Source organism: Mesitornis unicolor, unplaced genomic scaffold (genome assembly GCF_000695765.1).
Source record: "Mesitornis unicolor isolate BGI_N332 unplaced genomic scaffold, ASM69576v1 scaffold24968, whole genome shotgun sequence".
Taxonomy (NCBI): domain Eukaryota; kingdom Metazoa; phylum Chordata; class Aves; order Mesitornithiformes; family Mesitornithidae; genus Mesitornis; species Mesitornis unicolor.
Genome location: NW_010200203.1, coordinates 16,502 through 34,471, shown reverse-complemented (window position 1 = coordinate 34,471; position 17,970 = coordinate 16,502). Strand labels below are relative to the sequence as shown.

Genomic DNA, 17,970 nt, shown 5'->3' with positions numbered 1-17,970 from the left:
CATCCTCAAATATGTTATCTGTATAAACATTACCTTGTGTCTTTTGATTACAGTATGTTGGGTTAGACCACAGTTTGATACATAAGGAGTTTGTCAGGTTGATTTGGACTTGGCCTTATCCAAAATACCAGCTTCCATGTTGTCTTTTTTGTGTGTTCTTCTCTTTGGGGCTTGAAGCTTCTGGTTTTCGTTCCTGGTACATCCAGCGATGTGGCTGTAACTCCCTTTGCAGGCCTATGTATGGTGTGCATTTGGAGCTGTCACTGTAATAACACTAGCCTGGCAGGTCACCTCTGTCTTTTGAAGCTTGTCAGTTCTTAGCATTTAAAGGGCTGCTTCTCTGAAATGCAACAGATGCAGTGAAAGTGTCAAACAAGATCCTTGGGTCAACTGGAAGGAGGCTTAGTACAAGCATCTGGGAGAGGAAGTCTATTTGTCTACACCCCCCCCGCCCCCGCTTTGTTCAGATGATAGTTGTGGGCAACTGTTCACCCAGGGTACAGAACGCTGTTATGTTTAGTGACAAGAGAAAGTTTGTCCTAGACATGAACTTTGCAGACTTCATCTGGATTAGTCTGTGCTAAGGGACTACTTAGTTTGACTTCCTTTCTTTTAGTTGATGCCTCCACTTCTTGGAGCTATTTATAGTTGTGAAGTCTTAAATAAAAGTGGATCAGTAAATGATGATTCCTGAATTGATTTGTAGAGGGCTCAAGTTAGTAGTGTATTGGTTTTGATGTGCATGACACACCTGAGTTATGTGTGTATTGAATTTGTGTACCATGTGTTTAGGCAAGTGTTGTGTAGGAGTAGGGATTGTGGGGTCAGTAGTGAGGAGAGAGCTTTTTCAGCTGCTACATGTGGTCTGTTAATGTCCTTTTGCATAAGATCTGCTTTACTTACTGCAGATAGCACTTTTGCTAGCTCTTCAGCGTCAACACTACGGGGCCTGAGTGGTTGCAGGAAAGTTAACTATCATATATAGTCTGTAATATATCAACAGCAAAACTGTTCACTGAGCACCCATTCTGCTACCTGTTGGTGTAATTGAGTATGAAGCAGAAACTCTGCTTTTGTTTCTGTGTTAGGCATCAAGAATATGGTCTGGTATCAGTGTTTTTCCCTACCAGTTTGAACCTATGTTGTATGAGTTTGAACTGTGTGTATAAATATTTGAAAGAAAGGAAACACGGGGATGTGCTTTGGTTTTTGACTGACCTGGCCTGAAGATACACGCATACTGTGTAATCAGCTGCAAAGGCTTTCTTTTTGTAACTTAATGTATCAGAGAAATTAGGTAGAAGGTGCCTAGGTAGATTTGTCCCTGGGCCTAGGTATGGGCAGTGCTGTTCACTTGATTAGTCTTCTGGCTTTAAGTGAGAGGTGACTTGTTGAGTTTAGAAGCAAGGGAAGAGCAGCATCCATTTGTTTGTAGCTTAGTAATTTTAATATAATCCGATATTCCTCTGCAGTGCTTGTCACTCACAAGCAAGGAGTGCTGTGCTGCTGATAAAAATAGATTGGACTTGTTCTGACCTTTTAAAAATGCCCTTAATACAGTAGCATAGGCTTTGCCTTAGAACATCTGACTTTTAATTCTGATTGTGAAGTCAAGTGAGGTAAGTAGAACTTGGATCAGCTGTAAATGACTTAGCCACTTAGCAAATCCTCTTGAAGAGCCGTACTTGCTTGCCACCTGCTTTTTACTGAGGGTATGTGGGATGCTTAAATGCTGACATGTTATGAGGTAATCTCCCTCACTCATGCAGTCTCTCTGAGCACTGGTTTGGTATCCAGTGGTCCTGCCCTCAGCACCAAAGACTCATGACTCTGAAAACATGTTGGTTAAACTGCTTACTGTGGTAAAACAGCTAATAGGTTTTGGTGTGTGCTTTCCACTGTGATTATGTGGCTTATGCTAGCAGTATGTAAACAGCAATGTGAATTGCTTGTGTTTAACGGAGCTTTTAATTTTTCCATAGTTTTCAGTTGACCAAAGAAATGGTGATGGAGAAGCCAAGTCCCCTGCTGGTCGGGCGGGAGTTTGTGAGGCAGTACTATACTCTGCTGATCCAGGCACCTGACTATTTGCACAGGTAAAACTCTTTTCCACTGTGAGCTGTTTTTCTGTGTGAATTTATTAATTTGTGTGTTAAAATTAATGAATAAGCTTATTACCACATCTTGGCTTGCTGAATTTGGACATTTAAAAATCTGATTTACTCAGGACACTGAGTGTAGTATGCTTTCAGTTTTGATCAGCTGGGTTAAAACATGGATAATAAAGGTTACAGGAATTCTATAAATCCTGTGCTCTGGTTGTTAAGGAAATGGTGCTATACAAATATTCTGAGGAAAAAAAGAAGAAACAGTAAATCAAAAGTGTATTGCTTACTACCTCTTGTTGTAATCAATATAAATGAAAGTTGGATAAATGTTTAGCTAAACATTTATGTAGTTTGTCTTGATGCAATGCCCTCTGAATAAGGGAAAAACACTGAAAGTGTTGTGTGCTTCTGTGTTGGTGTGTCTCGATTATACCAGCAGCTCTTTCTTAAAGGAAAGTCAGGGTAATTATTAATGTGCAGCAAACTACAATCTGTTATCTGAATAAACTAGTCCTGTTTGATTTGACAGGTATTGTACATTGCTAGAAGTAACATCATTTTTGAAGATACGTTTTGTTTTGCTGTGCTTTGAGTAGCTAGACAATTTCTGAAACCTTCCTTTTTCCAATCTCAGGAACACTTATCCAGGCTATTTCTGCACTTAGGTAGACAGCTGACCTTGTCCATTTGGGTCAGAGGAAAGTTTACAAAGTGCCATGGAATTCAGTTCTAGTCTTTTTATCTGCTGACAGAATACACTCAATACAGTCCTGTGATGTTTAGTTTGTAATCCCTCAGTTATATCCCTCACTTTGTTATCCCTCAGGATGATTTACTTGCAGTATTTCATGGCAGGTGAGCAAAAAAGTACCATTGCTCCTTGGATAAGCTTTGAACTAGAACTTGAGGGTGAGCATTCAGCATCCTGGGTGTTCAGAGTACTATGTTGATTTAGGGACTTTGTACAGGAAGGGGGGAATAGAATTGGATCATCTAACTCCTATGAGATGTTGCTTTTGGCTAGTAGTGGTTGAGTATCTGATGTATCTGAATGCTACAGCTTACAAAGGAGAACTTGGCATTTTTCCTTTTCATCAAACCCCCCCACCCCCAAATCACTAACAGGATTACGGAATTCTATGGCTGTATTCCAATAATTCAGGCAGAAAACTGGCTTGAGAGTGTATTATTCATAGTGTGCTCTAATGTAGAGGCTCAATGTTCTTACATAACAGAGCTTAGTGTTAAAATATTTCTTTTCAACAGGTTTTATGGAAAGAACTCTTCCTATGTCCATGGTGGCTTGGATTCCAATGGGAAACCAGCTGATGCAGTCTATGGGCAATCTGTAAGTACTTAACAAAAAACAAAAAAACACAAAACCAAACAACCCTACCGTTCTTTCCTTCTTTTTTGTCACATTTGTGGTTGAGAAGAGACATACCCAGCTGTGATTAATATCCCTTTGTCCAAGTGCTTTGTATTTTAAAAAAAGGGGGGGGGGAGATATGACTGACAAATTATAAACAGGAATAGTTAGGTAAGATAAAATTAATTATTAAAGTTCATAATGTAAAATTGCTTGCAAAGTGACCTTAAAGAGCATGCTGCCAAGATTTCTCCCTAGAGTTAGAGAATATATTCTGAAACAGTGTTTTATGGTTTGGCTTTCTTTGAAAGCTGCTAATGTAGCAGAAATGGGTTCAGCAGTATGATCTACATGGTGTTCTTTCATAGGATATCCACAAGAAGGTGCTGTCATTAAACTTCAAGGACTGTCACACAAAGATTCGTCATGTGGATGCCCATGCCACACTCAATGATGGTGTTGTAGTCCAAGTGATGGGAGAGCTCTCCAATAACATGCAGCCTGTGCGCAGATTCATGCAGACATTTGTACTTGCACCTGAGGTATGCTTTATTGAGTGCTAGTGTTATAGTGCTTCTAATATGTCAGGATTAACGAGGCCTGTCTGGTTCAATGTTGGAATATGAAGGGTTAGAGTGGCAAAGTGGTTTGCCACAAAATGCAGCAGCTACATTTTGCAAATTCCTTAAGAAATTGCACTACTTCTGTGTGGTCATATGTTAAGCTTGAATATCATAATTAAAGTTGTCAAGATCCTAACTTTTGGCTACTGTGTATAAGCAATGCATATCTTTTCTTATGCGTTCTAAAGTTATTTTATCTTTCATTTGCCTTCCTATCAACTGGTCCTCTTACTGAAAGAACTAGTAGAAAGAGGAAAATGCTTCCTGTTGTCTGAAGACATGGATTCCAGACTTCTTGTATGAAGTGCTGATGTAGCATTTGGGGTGGCTTTTTAAATAGAGAACTTCTTGAATGAAACAGTTGACAATTGAAAATTATCCTTTAAAAAAGGATTGCAAGATCACTTTATTTTTCAGTTTGACTTAGTGCTAAGAATGGATACTTTAGACCCCAGGAAGTTCTTGCTCCTAGTTTTTCAGTGTTGTGAGCTATTGGAATTAAAAACACTAATATGAGTTATTCCCATTGTTCCATGCATACGTGACTTGCTAGTATGATTCCCCCCCCTCCCCCTTCCTGAATAACACATTTTGTTGGAGAGGCAAGTCTTTACATTACTGCATTTGATGTAATTGAATTGTTCCTCCCTTTGATTTGCTTCTAGGGTTCTGTTGCAAACAAGTTTTATGTCCACAATGATATCTTCCGCTATCAAGATGAGGTTTTTGGTGATTCTGACACCGAGCCTCCAGAGGGTAAGTAGCAGGGATTTTTGGATGGTTCTACTGCTATTTGTTTCTGGGTCTATATCAACACTCCATTCGTAGACCAATGGAAATCTTGCTGGAGAAAGCAGATCAGCAGTAAGCTTCATGTTCTTCTAGGTTTTTTTCTTGACCTGTAGTTTACTTGCACTCCAGCAAGGAGTTGTGACATGCAGATGTTTGTGATTTTTCTGGCATATTCTGTTTCTATTAAAAGAACCGTAAGGCATATTTTAGCAATCGCAGTTGGATTTGTAGACTATAAAAGCTGCTTCTCTGAAGTATTTGGAGCATACTGTTTGACCTTGGTCAAAACTGAGTAACCAAAGGGATAGCATAGTATAAGGAAATGTCTGATTCATGTCTCGTCTTCTTAGTGCTTCCTGTGTGCTTTTCAGCAGAAACTTCCACACCTGCATGTTGTGGAAGATACCTTGCACTCGAACCAAGTACTAATCGTGTGTGGTGTATTTTTTTTCTTTTCTAATTTCATTTAGAATCAGAGGAGGAAGGGGAGGAACCTGAGGAAAGACAGCAGACACCTGAGGCTGTTCCTGATGATACTGGTGCTTATTATGAGCAGACAGTCAGGTAATATCTTACTTGATGAAGTCAGATGTTGTGTAATAAACAGGTTAAATGAATTTACTGCTATTCCTGATTTTCCTTTTTGACAATCAAAAGGTTTCTGTTTATTGGGCAGCTGAAACCAGAGTGCTGTTAGTCTGAGTGCGGAGATTCTGAATTTTCTGGATGTAATGCTTTTGCTGCTCTATAATTTAACAGTGTGAAACTGGCATCCCTGTGCAATGTGACCTTATTTAGACAGATTAGCCTTGTTCTTCCTCTCAGATGTGGTGTATCTGATTTCCATATTGGACAAGGAACATTTCTTACCACCCAGTAATAGGATCAAATACAGTGCCACCTTTTTTTTGTTTGTGTTTATTTTTTTCTTTTTTGTGGTGCTGTCTAATAGCAATGACATTGAGGAACACCTGGAAGAGACTGCTGCAGAGGCAGAGCCTGAGCCAGAGCCGGAACCTGAGCAGGAACCTGAACCAGAGGTGCAGGAAGAAAAATCTGAGCCAGCATTAGAGGAGTCGGCTCCAGAAGAGACTGTGGAAAAGAGTCCTTCTCCAGCTCCTGCTGATCCGGCACCTGCAGTACAAGAGGACTCCAGGGTAATGACAGAGGATGTCTCTTTTCTGTGCTGTGGTGGTTTCATCAGTATGTTTGACTCTTGTTGTTTTGCAGAGCATGCTCTCTGGCAAGAGGAAAAAAATATCTGAAATGAGAAACTTTTTAAATGCTTGATAAATTATTTCCTCTCTCTCCTACCCAAATTACTCTTCTCATGACAGGTTGCCTCCTTTCCATTATTTCCTAGACAACAGATATTTGAAATTGTGGTTTGTATTTAGTTTGTTAAAATACCAGGAGGTAAGGTAAGGCTTTGTATATTTGGTAGGTATGGGAGGAACTGTGGCAGCAGTGAAGAGCTCAGACTCTTTGTAAACAGCTTCTGAAATTCTGAAAAAACTACAACAAACGTGCTCAATCAGGAAAATGGGTGAAATGTGACTTTATTTCTACATAGGGATTCTTATCACTTTTCAGTGTTAAGGGAGACAAAAGTGGACAAATGGGTACTCAGGGAAAACAATACTTTGGTTAATCTTGATGTGATACTTTGTCTTAAGCCACTGCTGTGTCCTATTTCAACTCTACATAGAATTTAGAAATAGAGTGGAGGTGTGGCTGTTGTCATTACACTGTCTTTTGAATTGAAATTATTTGAAGGAAGTTATGGGGAAACTGCTGGTGGCTGGATTCAGAATTTTAAGGACAGGTTAAAATTTGTTTCTGCTGTCCTGTGTCTGTTAGCTGTACTATCAGGAGTATATTTCAGAAGGATAAAAGCATCTGGTGTTCAGTTACAATTTTTTTTTTAGACATTTTCCTGGGCATCAGTAACCAGTAAGAACCTCCCTCCCAGTGGAGCTGTTCCCGTATCAGGAATACCACCTCATGTTGTGAAGGTACCAGTCTCGCAGGTAGGAATGCAGCACCTAGGGAAGTTTAAGCACTAAACTGGCTGACACTAATCTGAGGTGGGGAAATCTGCTTGCTTTTGATCTGAATTTTCAGACTCCAAAGACTTGAAATTCAGTGATTCATTATTGACTTAAAAATGCTATTTCTTGGGATTGTTTCTCATAGAGGAGAAACAGGAAGTGTTCAACCGAGTGCTGGATGTATCTGTTATCTAAAATGATTGCACCCTTTTAACAAGAGGCAACTTCTCTTTTTCCCCACTGCCTGTTCATGAATGAGGTTTTGCCATCGATGAGTTTTTGTAACACTATCTTTGTAACTGCCACTGCACTTTGTGCAGACACACTTTATTATATATAACTGTGAATGAGATGACTTTGAAATTCTAACTTGATCATGTAACTTGTTTGCTTTTAGGTTATATAGGTTTGCTTTTAGGTTATATAACCTAACATGAGCTAACAGGCATTTCAGTCAGAAATGGAAATAACTATGATATTTTTCCTGTATTTTCAAGTTATTTTGTCAACTTGATAGTGAGCTCTTAAAAGCTGAACCCTACTGTTATGTCTGATTCTTTTCTCTTAATTCCTGTTTGAATTTATACAGCCCCGCCCTGAGGTAAAGCCTGAATCTCAGACCCCACCTCAGAGACCTCAGAGGGATCAGAGAGTGAGGGAGCAACGAACAAGCATCCCACCACAGAGGGGTCCTAGACCAAGTAAGAGAAGCTACAAAGAGTTAACTGTTGTTTTCTGCTTTTTGTTGGTTTTGGGGAAGGAATATGATGATTAAAGCTTTTAAAATCTTTATAATCTTTGTCAGTAAGTAAATGATTTCTACTTTTCTGGATATGGTTATTTTAGATTATCTTGGTCTGAATTTCACTAGCATTCTGTTGATGTATCTAGATTTCTACTCAAGTGTTGGGCTTCAGTCATGTACTAAAGAGCAAACAGTTACAAACTTGCTAGTATAGAATGTTTATGGGGTTTTTATGTATGAGTGGATTAATAGAGTGTGAATTCTGATTCTTTTATAAGGTGCTAATTCTTACCACGTCTTGTGTTTTTGTTTGTTATGGGAACTGGCATTCCTTAAACAAATTTTTACTTTTCTGTTCAAGTTCGTGAGGGTGAACAAGGTGATGTGGAAACTAGACGGATTGTGCGATACCCAGACAGTCATCAGCTGTTTGTTGGGAACCTTCCCCATGATGTGGATAAAACTGAACTTAAAGACTTTTTCCAAAGTAAGTTAGTTGCTTTGCTGCTCTGAGGGTTTGGGGGTTTCAGCCATAGGCGTGGTCCACAGAGCATTCTAATGTATGACCGAAGAACTTGGCTTTTCTCTTGCAGGCTATGGCAATGTTGTTGAACTCCGCATCAACAGTGGTGGAAAGCTTCCCAATTTTGGGTTTGTGGTGTTTGATGATCCTGAACCAGTTCAGAAGATCCTTAGCAGCAGGGTAAATGAACTTATAGTCAGTGGTTTTTGGTCTGTTAATAACAGGCAATGTGGTCCACAGAGCATTCTAATGTATGACCGAAGAACTTGGCTTTTCTCTTGCAGGCTATGGCAATGTTGTTGAACTCCGCATCAACAGTGGTGGAAAGCTTCCCAATTTTGGGTTTGTGGTGTTTGATGATCCTGAACCAGTTCAGAAGATCCTTAGCAGCAGGGTAAATGAACTTATAAAGTCAGTGGTTTTTGGTCTGTTAATGACAGGCAATGTCTTTCAGATTTCTCAAACAAGAAAAGATTATACTTTCTGTTTGCCCTTAAGCATCTTAAAGTAGGTGGGATGTCTTTCCCTTCTATCAACAAGACTTGTGCAGCATTTGTACAAATTGATTGAAGTAGCTTGTAACAACTTAAGTGGACATGAATTTATTCATTTTTTCCAATGGGTCCAATGGAGGAAGTTTCTGAGCTCTGCACAGAAAGCAGGTAAAAAGCTGTCAGGAAAAACTGACCCTATGGACAAGTAGAATCTTATTTGTCAAAGAGATTGAAAGGAAGAAACTATACTAGTGTGCAGGTTGGAAAGAATTCCTGCTAACAAAGACAGAGGAGGTACCTGCTCAGCTTGTCAACAGCGACTGCTAATGCAAATTGTGTACACCATGACTGGTGTGCAGTGTGGTGTTAGGTGAGGAATCTGGATGCACTGTAACAGCTGTCCAGACTGCTTAAAGCTGAGCTTTTCACCAGACAGGAACATCCTTTGTTCTTTACATCCTTACTGTACAGTGGTATTGGCAGTATATTTCTGCTCTTAAATTGAAAGGTAGCTTGTGTGCAGGCTTTTAAGCCTTGAGATTTGGTCTGAGTTTGAGATATTTCTTGTGGTTAGATACTTTGTAGCTCTAGGATGCCTGCAGCATTTGTGGCAATGCTGGATGAGTTGAAGCATATGAAGTCCAGCAGCCCTAGAAGTTCTTGCAGGGAGCTGGTGATTCAAGATCTGAATGCTGATAAAGAGTTGCTTCTTTTAAGTGTTTTCCTACTATTATGAGCTGAGCAGTTCCAACACCAGCAGCCCTAGAAGTTCTTGCAGGGAGCTGCCGATTCAAGATCTGAATGCTGATAGAGTTGCTTCTTTTAAGTGTCTTCCTACTATTATGAGCTGAGCAGTTCCAATGTGGTCTAGGTTAAAGTCTAAACCAGGTGATTTGAAACCAGTGCTAAAAGTAGGTTGAGTATATCTGGTTGACATTGGCCTGAATTGGTGTGGGAACAAGTAGTCCAGTGACAGTGGGCCCTTAAGCCATTTCTTAGCTGCAAGCATTATATGAACACCTTGAGCAGTGACTTAAACTTGCATGTTTGAGTTTTTGCTGAAACAACACTGGAATTGGTGTGGGAACAAGTAGTCCAGTGACAGTGGGCCCTTAAGCCATTTCTTAGCTGCAAGCATTATATGAACACCTTGAGCAGTTGCATGTTTGAGTTTTTGCTGAAACACACTGGAAATGTTTGCTCATGAGTTAGCTACCTCTCACACTGCAAGAGAAGAGCTGAATGTCAGGCTTCATGTCCGGGGAAAGCCAAAGGCACATTCAGCTGAGGGATTTATGGCCTTTCTTTAGTTGTTCAACTGTGCCACTCTATAACTGCAGCCGGAGAAGAGCAGATGCTGGCTTCCAAGGTAGACTTTGAATATGTAATAAGCTTTCAGAGTTGGTGCACTCAATATCTTTTCTGCAGGTCCATGTAAATGCTTAAATTATAGTGGATGGACATGGTTTCTGAAGTCAGATTTTTTTTTATATAGACATAAGTTCTGTAAAAACAGCACTAGCACATCTACCCTGCTTTGTGCAGCACTAAATTCTGTTTAGAGTATCCACTGTGTGAGTTGTTTTGCAAATGGGCCCAGTGCTTTGTGCAAACATATATCCTGAAACAGCAGGACTTTTTTTCAGGATAAGCTTGGCTATAAATGAGTTTAAAAGGCTTTGGTAGACTGTTAGCCAGTGAAGCTAAACCTGGTGTCTGCTGTGAAAGATGGGAAACGTGAGAGTTGTCACTGGAGTTGGTGATAAGGCTCCAATGCTATGCTTTGATATTTTTGTCTAGCTGCCCTGGTTTATGGGGACAGAATTTGAGTCAGGTTTTTTTTTGTTGTTGTTGAGAAAAATTGCAATTTTGTGAGAACTACTACACTGTAATAGGAACAGAGTTAATGAGACACTTTTAATTTGGGTTTATCCTGGTGTGCAGGTTGCCATGCTGCTCAAGTTCTTGAGATAACCACATGCAGAAGTTAAGAGGAGCAAAAGCCATTAAATCCTGGACAGATGCTTTCTATTAAGCCCTTTCCCCTCCCCAGAAGGGAAGAGAAAGAGAATAAAGAAGAGAGATTTTATGGATTGGAAAAATATAACTAACAGATTTAATGAAACAGTAATACTAATACTACAGGATAATAATGTAAATAGGAAAAGAAATATAGATATTTGTACGTATCTATATATCTATATCTGTGTATAAAACCAATATAAAATCCTCCCCCCATGACAATTATGTCACCAGAGGTTCTGCAGAGCAGGACGCTGGCGAAGTCCCAGTCCAGATGCAGCAGCAAGTGGGAGCAGGATGCAGGAATTGGGTTCAGGAACACACAGATTAGGATCATAGGCAGACAAACTAGCAGGGTTCTGCTCAGACTTTGGCCATTGCAGGAGCAGAAGAGCAAGAACAGGAGGGAAGGGAGGCAAAAAGGAAGGGGTCGAGACCCTCATGATCCCTCAGCTTTATACTGAGTATGATGTATGTGGGATGAAATACCTCATTGGTCAGTTTTGGGTCCTCTCCTCCCTGTTGGTGCAGATGCAGCACCCATGGTGAGACAGTGGCCTTGTGATGTTTACGTAACATACAAGCACTTTCACTTGTAGCAGTACACGCTGTCTGGAAAAACACACCATTAATTTCGGACCATACAGCCACTTAGAAGAGACTTAGCTGAAAAATAAAATCACTGAATAGAAAATTAGTTCTATTTAGCTCAAACCAGGACACAGGGAAAACTGTTCAGGCTGACCAGTTAATAATTTCATACCATAAATGTCACATTCACTGTAAATTGTGGCGTTTGCTGGGGATGGCCCTCTTCCTTTTCCCACCTCCTGCTCCTTCCCTCTTTTGTGGCTGATATCTCGAGAGGGATTTTAATTTTTTTAATTATTTAATTAAATATATTTCTATTTCAACCCATGAATCTTTTTTCCTTTTCCTGACCCCTCTCCCTGGGTGGGGAGAAGGCATCGAGTAATAGAGCAACTGTATAAACCATGACACCAGCACAGCTGGTGACTGGAGGAGGGCAATGAGCTTTGTCCTTAGATGTGTTCTACTTCTGTAGTCAGTTCAGTAGAAGTGAATGCGTAGTCTTTCCATTTGATGAGAAAGCATTGTGCCTGTGCCAGTGATGGATCATATTTTTCATGTTGTTTGTTATGCAACTACAGGAGTAATTTGAAATAAGCAAGTCCATATTCCTGTAGTTCTTTGATTCTTGCAGACTTCAACTTTTTGTCTGCAGTGAGGCTTGTGGGATGTTGCAGTCCTGCTCCTTTCTGTTCTTGCTTCAGTGAGGTTTCCCAGTCAAGTGACCTCTTGTTGCTGCAATTCAAAAAATTGAGTTTGACCTAAGTGAAAGACTTCACTGGCCTGTGTAGCAAGGTGGCAGAGAAGATCTGGCATTCTTCTTGCCATAAGAAAGATCAACTGGGACCCTGCATGGTGGCAGACTGTGAATTGTTGTGTATTAATGAAAGGATGCTACTGTTGAAATTCAGTTCCTTTTCTAGAAGGTGCTAAGTATTAAACTTGAGATTGCTCTTCAGGTGTTATACTCTCACATCTTTTTTTATCTCCACTAAGACTGGATGCATAGTTTAACTATTTCCACTTTCTAATAACCAATCAAATAGAACACCCTTTCTCTTTCTTGGAGAGGAGGGTATGAGTCAAGGTTGCAGAAATCTGCTTGACATTGAAGAGTTACTGGTGAGTCATTAAAGTACCTTTTCTGTTTTTTGTTGCAGCCCATCATGTTCAGGGGAGAGGTGCGCCTGAATGTGGAGGAGAAGAAAACACGAGCTGCCAGGGAGGGTGACCGCAGAGATAACAGACCACGTGGACCTGGAGGCACTCGTGGGGGGCTGGGAGGTGGGATTCGAGGGCCTCCACGTGGAGGAATGTCCCAGAAGCCAGGATTTGGAGCTGGAAGGGGGATCGGGCAACGCCAGTGAATGCATCACAGATGTTGACGTGGTGGCGCAAAACCCTTTTTCCTGCAGATTTGTGAATTTCAGCCTTGGGTATCTTGGAATGTGGCCCTAGCCTGTTATAGACTGCTACGTTTGATACTATTTTGGCCCCTTTTTGTTTGTGATATGGTTTTGTGATTTTTTTTTTTCTAGTCCTTGTCCCAGATTCCAGCTTTGTGGAACAACGTTTTAGGAAAAGTGAATTTTAAAAAGAAAAGAACTGAGTTTTCTTGTTCACCTCAAACTTACGGACTGGATTTTTTTGGTACCAGTGGTCTTTCCTAACGGAATGTCTCTTTATTTTTTTTCTTTTTTCTCCCCCCTTTCTACTGAATTTGGGTGCATTTCAGTCAGTGGAATAATATTTCACGTGCATGCGTTCAAGAGCCTGTAGGAAAACATAGTACTTGGCAAGTATTTCAAGGGCAGAAAAACAAAACTATTGATTTATTCCTTGAGGGTCATGCGAACATCCTCTGGTCCGGAGATATTGCCACTTGAAAAATTGACATTCACCTTTCTCTTTATGGCGCTGTAAAAGTGGAATAATGAGTGTCCATAGAAACTTTTTTCTTTTGATACATGATCACGGAAAGGAATTCGAACTACTGTTCTACCACTTTAAAATTTTGGATTGTGGGATAGGTTTTAAATGTCTAGAACTTGACTCTTAAAACACTTTTCCTGAACTTGTGAAATTTTTTATTGAAATAGGGAGTTTTTTTCATGTTTAGTTTGTATTTGTATAAAAAAAGCAAAATTGTTGTGCCTTCTATTTATCTCTCATTCCAGTCTTGGCAAATTGTTTAAAAAAACAAAAATAAAAATAAAAAAGGTCTAGATTTGCTTTATCAAGTCAAGAGTATGTTGGAGTTTTTCCAAGGGGAAGAGGTTATTTCAGTCACTAGGTGTACTAGGTAGAGGCGGTTATAGCTGAAGTTTGTAGTACCTTCTGTTCATCAGTTTGGCTGTGTTTGAATTGTTAACAACAAGTACTTTTTGGATACAGAATTTAATAACTTTGATTTAAGGCTGGGCAGGGTCCATTACAAATGTTGCAAAAGCAGAACTGAAGCAGAAGTACTCGTGTCCCATCCTTTACAGTTCAAACTACTATATGTGATAGAATTATTTTTGCAGTTCAGCATTCATTTCATCCCATTTCTGCCAGACCTGAAGTGGATGAATGGCATTTTTGTCAGAAGTAGAGGAGGTGCTATCTGTCCTGGTATTAAGAAAGTTGTTGAATGCTCTCTACTGCCTCTGAAAGAAGATGAAGCTCACAATAAAATACAAAAGTGGGTAATTTCAATCAAAGATATCTTGTAAGATTGTACTGCACAAAGTAGTAGTACTTCTGCAATACCTTGTGTTAAACATCTGAATGAAAATGACAGTTTTGAGTCTATACCAGACCTTCAGAGCTCTTGGTAATACAAAAGAGCTGCTTAGTAAGTTATATGTGTCAGGGTTCATTGTTTCTAGGTTTTCTTGTTCTATTACCAGCTGCTGTACATGTGCAGTATGTATCTCTTGACCTTTGCTTGCTTTAAGGATAGAGCAAAGCTGCCCTTGCCTGAAGGGCATATAGGTATTACCTATTCCAGAACAGTAATTTTTGCCTTTTACTTGCCAAACCTAGTGATTGAGCCTGGTTGTACTAAATGTCACTAGAGTTTTGGTTTCTGTTTTGTTTTATTTTCATCTTCAGTTGTGTTATGTTGTTTGTCCTTTCCCTCTCTATGAAAGTTTCTCAGATTGACTTGCTTACAATCTACCCCCGAAGACTTTGTGAATTGAAGGAGAGCAAAGTGTGACAGCAATAGCTGTGAGAGGCTTTCTCACAACCAGCATACTGGAAATATGTACTGCTTCCTCTTGTGGTGGTAACTGGTATTTTTCTTAAAGAAAAAAAAAAACAAGAAAAGAAGACAAAAAAAGAAAAAGCTTTCTGCATTTTTTTTACATTGGGAATGACTGTGAGGTGAAGGTGTTCAACAGAAGCCTTGTTTGTGATTTTTCTTTTCATTTATTGGGTTTCTACTGTTCTTGATGTTAAATCCAAAACTATAGTAACAGGTTGCACTTCAGAATTATCAAAGTGCTATTAATAGAAGCTTTTATACCTCTTATCCAAATCTGTGAAAGCACCTGTAAGCCTGAAACACCATTTCTGTAGTGGGAGTTGGACAGTTCTGGCTCATTGTTACCTGGTCTGAGAGAGAGCTGAGAAATATTGGTGAAGAATTTCAAGGTCTATAAGGTGAAGTGTATGCTTGTTTTATGTGTCAGACTCTCAATATGTAAAATAATAAAAGACCCAGAAAGTGATGTTCTTGTCCAAGATGACAGGCAAAATAAAGTATTTACATAAAACTTCCTTGGAATGTCTTGTAAAGAAACACTTTTCAAAAGCAAGTTGTGTTGGCATTCTCTTCAAGAATATGTAAAGTGATTCTTAACATTTGCATTTGGTTGTGCTGTGACTAGCTAATAACAAAGTATACTGAAAAGACCCACTGTAAAATGTCAGATTGGTTTTTTTGTTTAACCTTTATGGTAGCCGTAAAGCCCTTCTGGATTTTGCATTGACTGTGCTGTTGAAACCTCACTCTAATGTCTAATGTCTTCAATGCTGCATGCATTAATGGTTAAGATAACTATGAAGAAGTCATGATTCCATAACCTCTAATAACCAAGGTAGTCTTAACTTTCTGGAAAGAAAATGCCACAAGGAAGTCTCAGATGAAAAAGACTCCACGTATCTCATCTCTGCTTTAATCAGGACAGTGAGGTGGTGTTTGCTGAAGAGTTCTTGATGTCCCAGTGCTCTGCAAGGAGTAGGAATGGAGAAAAGTTGGTCAGACCTGTCAGGGGCTGCTTTGCCAAGCCACATGTACACAAGCCATGTGTACAGTGTTAAGAGCAACCTTACTGATCCTTATGCCTTGATGTTCTGCCCTTCTGAAAGCCCAGGGGGCAGTTTCATGCATGACTGGTGTGATCAGGCTGCTTCTAGTGATCTTTATAGTGCAAGACAAGTAGAACTAAGACTATTTACAGTTGTATTTTATACCACCTGAACAGCAACTGGAAGTCATGCTGCTTTTGCTATATTTTCTTTAAATGCAGTGCACAATTAACCAGGCTTAGTTATCCCCTTGTGCAGGGAGAAACTCCTGAAGTCCTTTTCAGTACCAGCTGACTTGCATAGGGCTGTTGTGTAAAGCTGAACTGAAATTTCTGTCTTCAGGACTGCAGGTATTTGTTCTGCAGTTGAGGATTCAGGCAGGGATCAGTTGCTCTGCAGGGCCCTCCTTACAGGTTTGTTGTTTTTGTTTTGTTTTTCCATTAAAGTATTGGCTTGGAGCTGAAGCTCTGGTGTCCTGGGTGTACACAAGCCACATACAGGCAAGTGGGGAGGTGGTGGGCGTGTTACTGGAAGTAGGACTTTGCAGAGGGTTTCCTCCTGGAGTAGGAAACTATGCCTGTGTGCCAAGGTGCTTTAACAGTGAGCTCTGACTTGAATCTGAATGAGGAGCATTCTTCAGGGGTGACATGGGAGGAATGTGCTTTAGATCTGAAAGTCCCCTTTTCTGGGTGAAAAGGAAGGCTCCAGGTGCAGGTATGAAGGTTTGCAGTTGATCTCTGCATCTGATTCTGCATCTCAGGGACACCATCTTTTTGAACAAAATGTGGTTTTAATGTTTTGTTTTTCTTTCTTTACATGCTGCTGCCTGGGGCTAAGAGCACTTGGCACACTAGCAGTTTTCTTAAGTTGTGTGCCTTAGCAGGAAGTAACTATCTGAGTGATGATGTCATTTCCCAGCAGTACCATTCTTACCCTGGCTGGTAACTTGAAAAGCTGCTCTCCTAAGGTCTTCAAAATCTTGTTTGCATGTTGCGTGGAAGATGAGGGAAAGGGGCTTATTAATAGCTTATCTCATTATGAGATGTGAAACAATTGAGTAAAATACTTTCAAAGTCCACGATTCCTTAAAGCAGGAGGTTTTAGAGTAATGGTGTATTCTCAGAATAGATTTGAAGGGTAGGACACTGCCCTTCTGTTGTCCTTCTGTTTTCTGTCACAAAATGCCACTTGCCAAGCCAAGTGGGATCTGCTGTTCCACTGCTGATTTTTCAAACTTGATAAAGCACCTGACTGTGAACGGAAAAATACTTTACTGTGTCCATCTTTGAGATTCAGCGTGAGTGGCAGTCCTTTAACGTTCTGAAATGTGATTTTGGTTGTCTGCACCAAGGTCAGTTTGTCTACCAAAGAATTTTAAGGCTATGTATAAATAAAGCCATGTTGTGGCTTGCAAAATGGTACATCTAATACTTTTTTTTTTTATGGACCATAGGCTCAAGAAGCTAAGCTCCTTGCAAGAGCTTGTTCTAGCTTGCATGAGAATATAAGGCATAGTTTGGCTCTGAAAGTACTGCTGTTCATTTATGTCTCGGTTTAAAATCCAGGATAATGACAACACAAGCAGAACTTTGGGTACCAGTCATTGGAGTGTGAAAGACCAGAGCAACTCTGAGGTGTTTCATGCAGACTAGAGATGTGGTATGTCCCTCTCGATCACGTGTGGTAAACCTGCTTCTGCTGCCTGGACTTGATCTTGAGTCCTCAGAAAGGAAGGCTGTCTGTTACCTCACTGTTAGTCGTGCAAGAGTCTGAAACTGTTGGAGTGTGAATGCTATGGCTCTCTGCTACAAGTCAGATATTGCTGGTGGAGGAATTCCTTTGTGGGGTGGAGCTCAGGAAGTCACCGATGGGAGAGGTTATTCTTCAGAATGAAAGGCTTAACAGTAAAACTGGTCTTTTGCCATATTTTCATGAAATGTTACGTTAGCGCAGATTCACCAGCAGTGCGGGCTGCAGTGAGGAACCTCTGGCACTAAAAATCCATGAAGAGAATTTCAGAAAAATCCTTTTATTTTTCTGTTGGAATTGGCATGAATGTATGATTCAATAAATATATTTTATATACATATAACAGCAGAAACTTTACATTCCATCTTCAAACTGCTGAAATAGAACTTCTGTTTGAAAAATTTTTACAAGCCAGAAAAATAATCTGCCACTGTTTGTGTGGTCATGCAAATTGTATAAGTTACAGGTTTATTTCATAATGATGTAAAAACGCTGCTTTTAAGGTAGCAGTTGCTTTGCACTCTGAGCAATGTAGCAAAATATCCTTAAAATGGGGTGTAAGGCCATACCAATTTTGTCTGTGTATATCTATATATATATAAAATAA

General features: G+C 39.9%; 1 protein-coding gene across 3 annotated transcripts; it reads left to right on the top strand.

Annotated features, from left to right (window-relative positions):
• Window positions 1-1,982: 1,982 nt before the first annotated feature.
• G3BP1 (GTPase activating protein (SH3 domain) binding protein 1) lies at window positions 1,983-13,558 on the top strand. Of its 3 annotated transcripts, none has more exons than XM_010189670.1 (11): window positions 1,983-2,096; window positions 3,375-3,456; window positions 3,846-4,019; window positions 4,766-4,856; window positions 5,363-5,456; window positions 5,845-6,049; window positions 6,821-6,922; window positions 7,533-7,644; window positions 8,050-8,175; window positions 8,282-8,391; window positions 12,479-13,558. In XM_010189670.1, exons 1-11 carry the CDS (start codon window positions 2,002-2,004, stop codon window positions 12,683-12,685), a joined length of 1,398 nt encoding a protein of 465 aa, XP_010187972.1. In that variant the 5' UTR covers window positions 1,983-2,001; the 3' UTR covers window positions 12,686-13,558. The 3 variants fall into 3 exon arrangements, with proteins under 3 accessions (XP_010187972.1, XP_010187971.1, XP_010187973.1); XM_010189669.1 differs by having other exon boundaries at window positions 8,261-8,391; XM_010189671.1 differs by lacking the exon at window positions 6,821-6,922.
• The last annotated feature ends 4,412 nt before the right edge of the window (window positions 13,559-17,970 follow it).

Coding starts and splice junctions, on each gene's coding strand:
- G3BP1 (XM_010189669.1), top strand. CDS start 2,002: ATGGTGATGGAGAAGCCAAGTCCCCTGCTGGTCGGGCGGGAGTTTGTG. Junction 4,857..5,362: donor TGACACCGAGCCTCCAGAGG/GTAAGTAGCAGG, acceptor AATTTCATTTAG/AATCAGAGGAGGAAGGGGAG. Junction 5,457..5,844: donor TATTATGAGCAGACAGTCAG/GTAATATCTTAC, acceptor GCTGTCTAATAG/CAATGACATTGAGGAACACC.